This window comes from Hypanus sabinus, chromosome 8 (genome assembly GCF_030144855.1).
Source record: "Hypanus sabinus isolate sHypSab1 chromosome 8, sHypSab1.hap1, whole genome shotgun sequence".
Lineage (NCBI taxonomy): Eukaryota > Metazoa > Chordata > Chondrichthyes > Myliobatiformes > Dasyatidae > Hypanus > Hypanus sabinus.
This window is the reverse complement of record NC_082713.1, coordinates 56527694-56540907: the sequence shown is the minus strand read 5'-3', so window position 1 is coordinate 56540907 and position 13214 is coordinate 56527694. Positions and strand designations below refer to the sequence as shown.

Here is a 13214-nt window from a genome sequence, read left to right as displayed (position 1 = left end):
GGCGGCAGCGTGGAATTTAATTGTTTTCATGAATGCAAAGAAAAACGTCGCAGCAGAAATGGAAATAGTAAACCCCTTCCTCTTCATTTGTTTTCTGTAGATGTGTCCTGCACATGCCCAGGAGGAGGAGATTTGCCCAAATATCCATTTTAATGTGGACAGAGATATTTTTAAAAACACCTAGTGTGGATGCCTATCGTTTTTACGTGAAACTGGCGTTTTCAAAATTATCTGGTCTAGTGTGGACGTAGCCTCTGTCTGGGTTGCCTCATTTAACTGGTTTGGACCAGTCAGACTGTAAAGACACAAATACACAAGACTGGGGTGGGCAGAGCCATGAAATGATGTTGGCTGTAGCCCTGTACAATGACCAGTAAGAAGGTGACCCAGGTAGGTGAGGTGACCTTGAGCCAGTGGGATGGAGATCCAATGGTTCAATTGAGACAGTTTGTGAACACACATGCTTTTCATTGAAACAATAAAAGTTAGTTGGCTTATTAGTTACAGATTCTCCGTGCCTCACTGATCACTATTACAAGGGGTGATTCTTGTAACAGCCCCTATCTTGTATTATGCCTTATCTTTTCACTTTTTTACTTTCCAGTCTTTTTTTTTTGCCTGAGCTCTTCCCCTTCTGCTTATTTTACAGCCTTATCCACAAACCAAGTTACTATAATCACCAGGACACATGGCCCAGCCTAACTTGAATGAAGCTTGTTCCGACTATGAGATCTTGGAATTGTGTATGCAAGAGAGTCTGAGTATGAATAAAGCCACATTAAGATGAGAGTATCCCAGAGAATATTATGCAAAATACATTATTTTTAAATTTTCAGAGGATGTGTGTGTAAAAAGAGGTCCACCAGTAGGTGGCATTATCTTTATTCTTTCCCTTGAAAATAATGCTGAGACTAATCTGTTATTTCACAATCATCACAAGGAACTGTGAGTGTTTGAACAATAACAAAAGAAATTACACCCTTGGAGAAGGCTATTTTCATCAACTCGAGTTAATACGGTTCTTCTCTCACTTGAGCAATGTTTCTCAGTTAATTAGGCTTTTTGTGCACACTTTGCTTCTAATCTGAGGTGGAGGAAATGAAAAAATAATGCTTTTGCCAATGGATTGACAGTAGTTCCTTGTTAACCATGTGTGATTCTGTGGATAATCTCAACAAATGGAACATGACAGTCAATGAATGACTCCTTTTCAATAATGTGTGTCACTTCACACACTCTAATGCCTGCATCATACACCAGAGTCCTCTCTTCAGTTACCTGATAAGGTACCTGAGTTACCTAATAGTGTTACCATGGTTACTGATAAAGCAAGCCAATTTGCAGTCAGACGGAAGGAGGGTATTTTATTAATTTGTTACTAGCTACACCAGCATATATTGTCCATCTCTAAACATATATGAACCACATAGTTGGCTGGCCCATTTCAGAAAAACATTAAGAAACAATTTACTGTACATTACTATGACGTAGGGATTGTTTGTCAACCAAACCAGGTAAAAATGGCAAATTTTCTTTATTTTGTACAATAAAACCTGATAATTTAATAGCTATCACTATTGAGGCAAGCTTTTTATTACTACTTTATTCAATTATTTCAATTAAATTACATAGCCACTACAGAAGGATTCAAATTCAAAGAATCAGCTCCATGTGTCCAAATGTTAATTCACTCTACTTAATCACTCTGCAACCATTTTCCCTGTGACTAGTTTTGCTGCCTGGCTTCCTGCTTCATGCATGATTGACCAGTACCAGACAATTATACATGCACTGATTTCAGATCCTTAGCATTCTACCTGACGTGCTGCTTCTCCTCATGTCATTTTATATACATTTGAAGTTTTTTGGTAATTTGCTACTCAGTGCTTGACTCAGTTGGGGAGTAAATGCATCTTTTTACAATGCCTAAAGATTCATGCCAGAACCAGTTTATTACTGATCAAAGGAAACCTGAACCTGTACAGTGGTTTTTTGAGTAAAAAACTTTGCTTTGATTAGAACACTCAAATCTATTCTTTCTTACCTTCAGCATCATCCATCTTTAATTTTGTCAGTCCATGTGGAATAATATTATATGTTCTGCTGGCAAGATTCTTAAAGACGATCTGTATAGAAGAAAATAGATCCTCACTTAAGGAAGCAAAAGCATCAATAATGTTTAACCAAAATGAATTATCTCCGAGAGATGAGAGCTGTGAGTTTGCCAACAGGTTACTACAGTATGGGGTAAAATTCTGGAAGCATCTGAAGATTAGATGAAGGATTCTAATCCTAACTAATGTATTGGTTGGGTTATCTTCATTTCTCCGTACTGACATGAAGTTTAGTGGGAAGGACACTGAATTCAGATGTGCGGATCGGTAGTGTTAATGGAATTTCTGCCTTGTAGATCATGGGTTAAGAATCTGTTTACACCTCCTGGAGTATGATGTAGTCCAATTGAAAACTGGTTTAACTGAACAGAGGAACTTTATGCACAGTACTGGATGTCAGAGTGCCTGAGAACCTTATCTCCCCATTTCTGGGTGGAATTTCTATTCATAGAGTTAGAGTTGTACAGCACAGGAATGGGCCCTTTGGTCCATCAAGACAATACTGACCTTTTTGCCTATCCACACTAATCCCAATCTGAATTAGGTCAATTTACTTCTATGCTGTACTTAACATAAAATGTCATCAAATTACATCAAAAGAAGTTCAACATGCAAAACAACCTGCAGCGGAGTTTCAAATCTCAATGCTGTAGTATATGTAAACAAAGCAAAGCTTAATTAATCTGGACTATTGAATATAATTCCTATTACTATCCTGATACGTCTTTAATTCACTTTTTTTCCGATGGTGCACATTAGTATAATAAGATTTCCAGCGAGTTTAAAAGGATTGCAACAAACTGAACACTGTAATATCCAAACAGAGTGTGTGGAACATGGCTAAATCAGAGGGAGCTGAGCATTTTGAAGGGGGAGAAGCAGGAGAATGGCACTAAAGGGATTGCTCTGGGATGAGAGTGGCATGAGAAAGGAAGTGGCCGAAGTTGACTGGAAAGGGACACTAGCGGGAAGGACGGCAGAGCAGCAGTGGCTGGAGTTTATGCGGGAAGTGAGGAGGCTACAAGACAGATATATTCCAAAAATGAAGAAATTTTTGAATGGAAAAAGGCTGCAACCATGGCTGACGAGAGAAGTCAAAGCCAAAGTTAAAGCAAAGGAGAGGGCATACAAGGAAGCAAAAATTAGTGGGAAGACAGAGGATTGGGAAGTTTTAAAAGCTTACAAAAGGAAACTAAGAAGGTCATTAAGAAGGAAAAGATGAACTATGAAAGGAAGCTAGTAAATAATATCAAAGAGGATACTAAAACTTTTTTCAAGTATATAAAGAGTAATAGACAGGTGAGAGTAGATATAGGACCGATAGAAAATGATGCTGGTGAAATTGTAATGGGAGATAAGGAGATGGCGGAGGAACTGAACGAGTATTTTGCATCAGTCTTAACTGAGGAAGACATCAGCAGTATACCGGACACTTAAGGGTGTCAGGGAAGAGGAGTGTGTGCAGTCACAATTACGACAGAGGAAGTATTCAGGAAGCTGAATAGTCTAAGGGTAGATAAATCTCCCAGACCAGATGGAATGCACCCTCGTGTTCTGAAGGAAGTAGCTATGGAGATTGCGGAGGCATTAGCAATGATCTTTCAAAAGTCGATAGGACTGGAAGATTGCAAATGTCACTCCACTATTTAAGAAGAGGGCAAGGAAGCAAAAAGGAAATTATAGACCTGTTAGCTTGACATCGGTGGTTGGGAAGTTGTTGGAGTCGATTGTCAAGGATGAGGTTACAGAGTACCTGGAGGCATATGACAAGATAGGCAGAACTCAGCATGGTTTCCTTAAAGGAAAATTTTGCCTGACAAACATTGCAATTTTTTGAGGAAATTACAAGTAGGTTAGACAAGGGAGATGCAGTGGATGTTGTGTATTTGGATTTTCAGAAGGCCTTTGACAAGGTGCCGCACATGAGGCTGCTGAACAAGATAAGAGCCCATGGTATTACAGGATGTTACATACGTGGATAGAGTGTTGGCTGATTGGCAGGAAACAGAGAGTGGGAATGAAGGGATCCCATTCTAGTTGGCTGCCGGTTACCAGTGGTGTTCCACAGGGGTCCGGGTTGGGGCCGCTTCTTTTTACGTTGTATATCAATGATTTGGATTATGGAATAGATGGCTTTGTGGCTAAGTTTGCTGATGATACAAAGATAGGTGGAGGGGCCGGTAGTGCTGAGGAAACAGAGTCTGCAGAGAGACTTGGATAGTTTAGGGGAATGGGCAAAGAAGTGGCAAATGAAATACAATGGTGGAAAGTGTATGGTAATGCACTTTGGTAGAAGAAATAAATGTGCAGACTACTATTTAAATGGGGAGAGAATTCAGAGTTCTGAGATGCAACGGGACTTGGGAGTCCTCATGCAGGATACCCTTAAGGTTAACCTCCAGGTTGAGTTGGTGGTGAAGAAGGTGAATGCAATGTTGACATTCATTTCTAGAGGAATAGAGTATATGAGCAGGGATGTGATGTGGAGGCTCTATAAGGCACTGGTAAGACCTCACTTGGAGTACTGTGTGCAGTTGTGGGCTCCTTATTTAAGAAAGGATGTGCTGACGTTGGAGAAGGTTCAGAGAAGATTCACTAGAATGATTCCAGGAATGAGAGGGTTAACATATGAGGAACGTTTGACCACTCTTGGACTGTACTCCTTGGAGTTTAGAAGAATGAGGGGGGACCTCATAGAAACATTTTGAATATTGAAAGGCATGGACAGAGTGGATGTGGCAAAGTTTCCCATGCTGGGGGAGTCTAGTACCAGAGGGCATGACTTAAGGATTGAAGGATGCCCATTCAGAACAGAGATGCGAAGAAATTCTTTTAGCCAGAGGGTGGTGAATCTGTGGAATTTGTTGCCACGGGCGGCAGTGGAGGTCAGGTTATTGTGTTTATTTAAGGCCGAGAAGGATAGGTATCTGAGTAGCCAGGGCATCAAAGGTTATGGTGAGAAGGTGGGGGAGTGGGACTAAATTGGAGAATAGATCAGCTCATGATGAAATGGCGGAGCAGACTCGATGGGCCAAATGGCCGACTTCTGCTCTTTTGTCTTATGGTTTTATGGTCTTATGGACCCATTGAGATGAATGTCTTCCCATGTCATAAGAAATAATATAAACTATAGATACACAAACATACAGTAAAATATCAATTATTGTTTCTGAATCTTGTTGGGTGGGACTGGCTCATTAGCCCAATCTCTAATGTTCCACATTTTGTACTCCCTTTGAACCCACCATGGCCCCAGTTCATACCCTCCTTAAATTCCCAAGACCTTTACTCTTAATGTTCCCGTTAACCTGCTTAAGCCAGAGATTAGGAGAATTTCCTTCAGTTCGAGAGTGGCAAATGTGAAATACTCTCCCAAAGCACGCTGTGGATGTCACTGAATGTGTTTTGAATCGTCCAGGTCCCATTCACCACGCGAGCAAACTCATGTCTCCCTCCCATCATTGCAGCATCTCTTAATTAAATAACAACATTCCCCTGAAGCCAGAGAAGTGTTGCTTGTATTGTAATATATTCCTTTAAGAGCTAGCTGCAGAGATTGCTTCTGCTGGCTTCCATGCTGCCAAATGTGGGAACTAGCAATGCAACTGTGGAACAAATGGGTCTTTTTGAATTGGCAGAGAATGACTCACAGCAACAGTGGGACCAGTGTGTGGGATCTACTAGTCACAATTTATATCAGTGATTTGGATGAGGGAATCAGTCTGCCAAAAACACAAACTGCATGCAATTGGGGTTAGTGAAGGGGCTGCAATGAACTGCAAGATGAATGGCAAGTACATGACTGATGCAGATTTACATGGACATATATGTAGTAAGAAACAAAAAGTCAACGTGTTACTTCAATGGTGATATGTTGGGAAATGTGAATTTTTAAAAGGATCAGGCGTCCTTGTACGTCAGTCACCAGCCGCAACCACAGACTCTCCTGTGGGGTCTGCGCAACCTTCCAAGTGGGACATGGAATAGGTTTTGTGAGTATGCATGTTCCAGTCAATCAGCGTTTCATTGTCGTGGTACTTAACACCCTTCTCATTCCTATCTTGTCAAGATTTGACCAAAAGCACGGCAATGTCAACACTCCTTGCTTAAGATCATCCTTGCTCCGGAAAAGAAGACCACTGTTTAGGAATGATGCTGTAAAGAAGCAGTATTCATTTAATATTTAGGTTCTGCTTCATAACTGCGGCATTGACATTAGCTTTCAGTTTGAGAGTTTTTGCTAATGGCTCTGTTGGCCTAGTACTTATTGTTCTTCTTTTAATTCTGCAAAGTTATTAAAAGTCAGTGAACTGTTCATCCGTTCTGTGTCTCCCGGGCCATACACACATTTGTGTCAGCAAGTCTCACCCACTAAAATGGCCTGAGTGGAAAGAAAACAGCTGATCGCAGCCCTGAATTCCTCTGGGCAAACAGGAGAGAGGCTAAGGCCTTTAAAGGCTGATTTGGCTGATGTGGCTTGTATGGTGTGACAGCTACTCGCAGAGTGGCAAGCCCCATTCAAACCAAAGTTTGTTGGTCAGATGGAGGAGAAGCTAAAATCAATGGAGTCTCACTTGGCTGAACTGAAATGAAGGGTTTTGGCCTGAAGCGTCAACTGTACTTTTTTTCCATAGGTGCTGCCTGGCCTGCTGAATTCCTCCAGCATTTTGTGTTTGTTGCTCCGATTTCCAGCATCTGTGGATTCTCTCATGTTTGCACACAGTACAACAACTGTTTATAGACCAGCAAGCCCAGTCCAAACACAATGAACAGATGCCAGCACCCACAGCAACAGTTCAGCAACTCACCACAGACAGCCAGAATCAGGAGGCAGCCATTACCCCTCTCTCTGCCACAACTCAGCAGCAGCAGTCTTCAGCCAGGACAGTTCCACTCCCAGCATCTCCCACATTTTCCTTTGTAACAGCCGCTGATTCCTCAATTCCCTGAGCAGTTTCCGGATCAGAGCTGAGTATTTCACCAGCAGGCAGATACTCTGGTAACTCCGGAGGATGCAGGAACTTTATTACCCAGTGTGAGGTGAATTTCCTAGCCCAGCCAGGTCAATTCAGTGATGATGCATGTAAACTGACTTACATGATGAATCAAACACAAGGAAATCTGCAGATGCTGGAAATTCGAAGAACACCCACAAAATGCTGGTGGAATGCAGCAGGCCAGGCAGCATCTATAGGGAGAAGCGCTGTTGACGTTTCAGGCTGAGACCCTTCGTCAGAACTAACTGAAAGGAAAGATACTAAGAGACAGCGCTTCCCCCTATAGATGCTTCCTGGCCTGCTGTGCTCCGCCAGCATTTTGTGTGTGTTGTTTACACGGTGAATCTCTTAGATAGGCACCCACTTAGCCTGTTCAACGCTCTACCATTACAAGGTTCCCACAGCCCAGTCCTTCAAACAATTTATGGTTGGGTTCAAGGGAGTGTTTGATTTTCCAGTGTGTGGTCAGGAGTCAGCCCACCAACTCCTGGACCTGCACCAAGGAAAAGGGATGGTGAGGGACTATGCAGAAAGGTTGTCCCCTCCTGTGTCAGCTGCTAGTGTGGTTTTCCAGCAGAATATGTTGACCTTCTTGCAGTCTACAGTAAGAAGAAGGCAATCTCCCTGCTGCCACACCTGTGTCACTGATCTCTCATCCAGTATACTAGTACTTTCCCTGGGCTGGTTCTTCTCCATCCCCCGTCGGCCATGGAAGAATATATCAAAGCGTCACAGGTAGATGGAGCAGTAAAGAGAGCTTTTGGTACATTGGCCTTGGATTTATCTGTACATCAACCTCGCCAGCAGGGACAAGCTTCTTTTTTGTGAGCAAGGAGGATGGCAATTTCCGTGCCTGAAGAAACTTTACCCTGTTTCTCTGCTTGCCCCTATGTTTGAACATCTCTGAGTAGCAACCATTTTCTCCAAGATAGATGTGTGTAATGCTTACAACCTGGTTATTACCCAGGAAGGGGATGAGTGGAAAACAGCATTCAAACCTCCGATAGCCACTATGAGTACCTCGTGATGCCATTTGTTTTTGCCCTACTGTTTTCCAGGTCCTGGTCATGCATGTGCTCTGAGACTTGCTGAATCGGTTTGTTTTCATGTAGTTTGATGACACTATTATGTATTCCTGTTCTCACCACGAACACGAACTTAAGAGCAAAAGGATAGTAAGGGATAAAATTTGTCCTCTTGAAGATCAGAGTGGTCGGCTATGTATGGAACCAAAAGAAATGGGGGAGATCTTAAATGGGTTTTTTGCTTCTGTATTTACTAAGGAAACTGGCATGGAGTTAATGGAAATGAGGCAAATAAGTAGTGAGGTCATGGAACATATACAGATTGAAGAGGAGGAGATGCTAGCTATCTTGAGGAAAAATCAAAGTAGATAAATCTCCAGGACCTGACACGGTATTCTCTTGGACCTTGAAGGAGACTGGTGTTGAAATTTCAGGGGCCTTGGCAGATATATTTAAAATATCGGTATCTGCGGGTGAGGTGCCGAAGGGTTGGAGGATAGCTCATGTTGTTCCGTTGTTTAAAAATGGCTCTAAAAGTAATCCAGGAAATTATAGGCCAGTAAATTTAATGTCTGTAGTAGGTAAATTATTGGAAGGAGTACTAAGAGATAGGATCTACAAGTCTATAGGACTTATTAGGGAGAGTCAACATGGCTTTGTGTGTGGTAGGTCATGTTTAACAAATCTATTAGAGTTTTTCAAGGAGGTTACCAGGAAAGTGGATGAAGGGAAGGCAGTGGGTGTTGTCTACATGGACTTCAGTAAGGCCTTTGGCAAGGTCCCGCATGGGAGTTTAGTTAGGAAGATTCAGTTGCTAGGTATACATGGTGAGGTTGTAAATTGGATTAGACATTGGCTCACTGGGAGAAGTCGGAGAGTGATAGTGGAGGATTGCTTCTCTGAGTGGAGGACTGTGACTAGTGGTGTGCCACAGGGATCAGTGCTGGGTCCATTGTTATTTGTCATCTATATCAATGATCTGGATGATAATGTGAGAAATTGGATCAGCAAATTTGCTGACGGTATAAAGATTGGAGGTGTAGTGGACAGTGAGGAAGGTTTTCAAAGCTTGCAGAGGAATCTGGACCAACTGGAAAAATGGGCTGAAAAATGGCAGATGGAGTTTAATACAGACAAGTGTGTGGTATTGCACTTTGGAAGGCCAAACCAAGGTAGAACATATAAGGTAAATGGTAGGGCACTGAGGAGTGCAGTAGAACAGAGGGATCTAGGAACACAGATACAAAATTCCCTAAAGGTGGCATCATGGGTAGATAGGGTAGTAAAGAGAGCTTTTGGTACATTAGCCTTTATAAATCAAAGTATTGACTATAAGAGTTGGAATGTTATGGTGAGATTGTGTAAGGCATTGGTGAGGCCGAATTTGGAGTATTGTATGCAGCTTTGGTCACCGAATTACAGGAAGGATGTTAATAAGGTTGCAAAATTGCAGAGAAGGTTTAGAAGGATGTTGCCGGGACTTGAGAAATTGAGTTACAGAGAAAGGTTGAATAGGTTAGGACTTTATTCCCTGGAGCATAGAAGAATGAGGGGAAACTTGATAGAGGTATATAAAATTATGATGGGTATAGAAAGAGTGAATGCAAGCAGGCTTTTTCCACTGAGACTAGGGGAGAGAAAAACCAGAGTACATGGGTTAAGGGTGAAGGGGGAAAAGTTTAAAGGAAACATTAGTGGGGGCTTCTTCACACGGAGAGTGGTGGGAGTGTGGAATGAGCTACCAGATGAGGTGGTAAATGTGGGCTCACTTTTAACATTTAAGAAAAACTTGGACAGGTACATGGATGAGAGCTGTATGGAGGGATATGGGCCAGGTGTAGGTCAGTGGGACTAGGCAGAAAAATAGTTCGGCACAGCCGAGAAGGGCCAAAAGGACTGTTCCTGTGCTCTGATGTTCTATGGTTCTATGGTTCTTTGTCATGCATGTCCAGAGGATTCTCAGACAGCTCCTTTATACTAATCCATTGAAATGTGAATTCCATAAAGGGCAGGTATTGTTTTTTTGGGCTATATCATCACCCATTCTGGTATTCAAATGGATCCGTGCAAAGTTTATGCAATCATAGAGTCACCCAAGTCATTTACATCCAAACAGGTATGGACCTTCATGGGGTTCACACACTTCTATTACCACTTCATCAGTAACTTCAGTTCCATTGCAACCCCAATAAATATATTCACAGGAAGACTTCCGCAGGACTCTGATGTACAAGTGAAGCCAATCAAGCATTCTTAGAACTAAAGTGACGCATCACCACTGCTCCCATCTGGTTGGATATCCAGGAATTAAATGGACCCTGGAATTTATCCAGAGATGACATTGGTGACCATCTATGTCCCAGGACACCCATAACTTAGTCTCTGCCAGTCCCACTTGTGCCCAGAACAATATGTCACACCAATTCTGTGGGTCTGCTATGTTCACTGCCTGTGCCTCACTGCCCTTGGTGATTTCATCACTGGGCTGTCCCGATATTATGGAAGCACTACCATTCTTGTGCTATGGACTGATTCTCCAAGTTGCCCACTTTGTTGCACTTCCTAAGCTCCCTTTGGCTCATGAGACTGCCATCATCATGTTTCAGCACATGTTCAGGCTGCATGGCTTCCCTCAGGGCATAGTGTCTGACCAAAGACCACAGTTCATGTCCCGTTTTCAGAAGGCTTTCTGTTTCTTTTGCGAACCACAGCCAGTCACTCATCTGGTGTCCAAACTGAAGACGACCTTGCACTGCCTTAACTCTTCCAACCCCACATCCTTGCTCTGCCAATCATTTTGGGCAGAGATTGCCTACAATAAACCCCAGTCGTCCTCCACTGGCAAGTCACCCTTTGAGTTCCAGCTCCCATTCTTATCTGACCAAGAGATTGGTGTGCAAGTTCCTACTGCTGAGCAGTTGGTTCAATGCTACATGCACATGTGGAGAGGGGCTAGATCTCCTCTGCTGTGAGATCAGAAATAACATACCCAGGAAGCTGATGGGCTCCACCAAGTTTGGCCTCTCAAGTCAGGGAGAAAGTCTGACTGGTATCTGGGGATCTTTTCTTGAAAGTTGCGACCCGGAGATTGGCCCTACAATGCTTTGAGACGTTGATAGCCTCTCACAGGCAACACAGACAAAAATACTGGAGGAACTCACCAGACCAGGCAGTATCCGTGGAAGAGTAAACAGTCAATGGTTTGCACCTACCATTGAAGATTCAGCCAGTGTTCCATGTTTCCCAGCTCAAGTGGTGACTACCTCACCTCTACCCCTCCTTCACGCTTGATGGATGGGTCCCTGGTCTATTCTGTGTAGTGCTTCCTGACATCTCACCTGTTGTGGAGCAGGGTCTAGTATCTTATGGATTGGGATGGGTATAGTCCTGAGGAACATTCTTGGGCTCTGGCCCATGACATCCTAGACAAGTCCCTCATCTGGGACTTCCAGCAGGCACAGGTCTTTGCACCTCAGGAGATATGCCTAAGGAGGGGGCTCTGCTGTGGGTCTGCACATTCTCACAGGCAGGCTGTGGAACAGGTTCAGCAATCACGCTCATGAGTACTGTATGTATGTTTCAGTTATTGTGATGGTATTTAACCCTCTTCCTCTCACTCCAGTCTTGTTGAGACTTGACCAAAACCACAGCAACATCTATGCTCCCTACTTACTATCATCCTTGCTCTGGAAAAAAAGATTACCTTTTGGATTGATGCTGTAAAGGAATGGCATTCATTTACCACAGTGTCTGCTGTTAGCTTGAGAGTTTTAGTCAGCAGCCCCGTTGGCTTAGTGGTTATTGCTTTTCCTTTAATTCTGCACAGTTGAGTCTACAGTGATGAAATGCTTTGAGAGGTTGGTCATGGCTAGAATCCACTCTCGTCTCAGTAAGGACCTGGAGCTTCTGCAATTTGCCTTTTGCTATAATAGGTCCATGGCAGATGCAATCTGAATGGCTATCCACGCAGTCTTGGGTCACCTGGACAATACAAATACCTATGCCAGGATGCTATCTATCAACTGACTATACCATAGCATTCAATAGCATCATTCCTACAGACTTGATCAAAAAGATCCAGAATCTGGGCCTCTGGACCTCCCTCTGCAACTGGATCCTCAACTTCTTAACTGGAAGATCACAGTCTGTGAGGATTGAGAATAACATCTTCACCTTGCTGACAATCAACGCTGGCACACCACAGGGATGTGTGCTCAGCCCACTGCTCTTCTCTCTATACCCATGACTATGTGGCTAGGAACAGCACAAATGTCATCTATAACTTTGCTGATGATACCACTATTGTTGGCAGAATTTCAGACGGCGATGAAAGGGCTTACAGGAGAGAGATATACCAGCCATTTGAGTAGTGTCGCAGCAACAACCTTGCACTCAACATCAGCAAGTCCAAAGAGCTGCGTGTGGACTTCAGAAGGGGTAGAAGGAGGGAACACAAACCAATCCTCATAGGGGAATCAGAAGTGGAGAGAGCGAGCAGTTTCAAGATCGTGCGTGTCAATATCTCTGACGACCAAACCTGGTTGCAACATATTGACGCAGCTATAAAGAAGGCAATCTGACGGACTGCATTACAGTCTAGTTCGGGGGGGGGGGGGGTTCAGGGAGGGGACTACTGCAGAGGATAGAAGTAAGTGCAGAAAATTGTTAAATTAGTTTGCTCAATCATGGGCACTAGCCTCCGTAGAATCTCCGTAGAAAGACATTTTCAAGGAGCAGTGCCTCATGATGGGGCATCCATCATTAAGGACCCCCGACACCCAGGATATGCCCTTTTCTTATTGCTACTGTCAGGAAGTACAGAAGCCTGAAGGCCCACACTCAGTGATTCAGGAACAGCTTCTTCCCCTCTGCCATCCGATTTCTAAATGGTCACTAAACCCATGAACACTATCTCCACTAATTTTTAAAGTTTATTTCTATTTTTGCACTACTTATTTTAACTTAACTACTTGATGTACATAGATATAATTTCTATCACCACAAAGTTAACAAATTACATGATAGATACTGGTGATATTAAACCTAATTTTGATTCTGATTCTTACTGAGAATCAGTG

The 13214-nt window shown here is 43.0% G+C and overlaps 1 protein-coding gene across 1 annotated transcript in view; it reads right to left on the bottom strand.

The window, feature by feature from the left end:
* f8 (coagulation factor VIII, procoagulant component) overlaps window positions 1–13214 on the bottom strand; it is an 81477-nt gene that overhangs the window by 48064 nt on the left and 20199 nt on the right. Inside the window, exon 9 of the mRNA XM_059977235.1 lies at window positions 2045–2126. Coding sequence (XP_059833218.1) covers window positions 2045–2126 — 82 coding nt within the window. The remainder of the gene's footprint in view (window positions 1–2044; window positions 2127–13214) is intronic.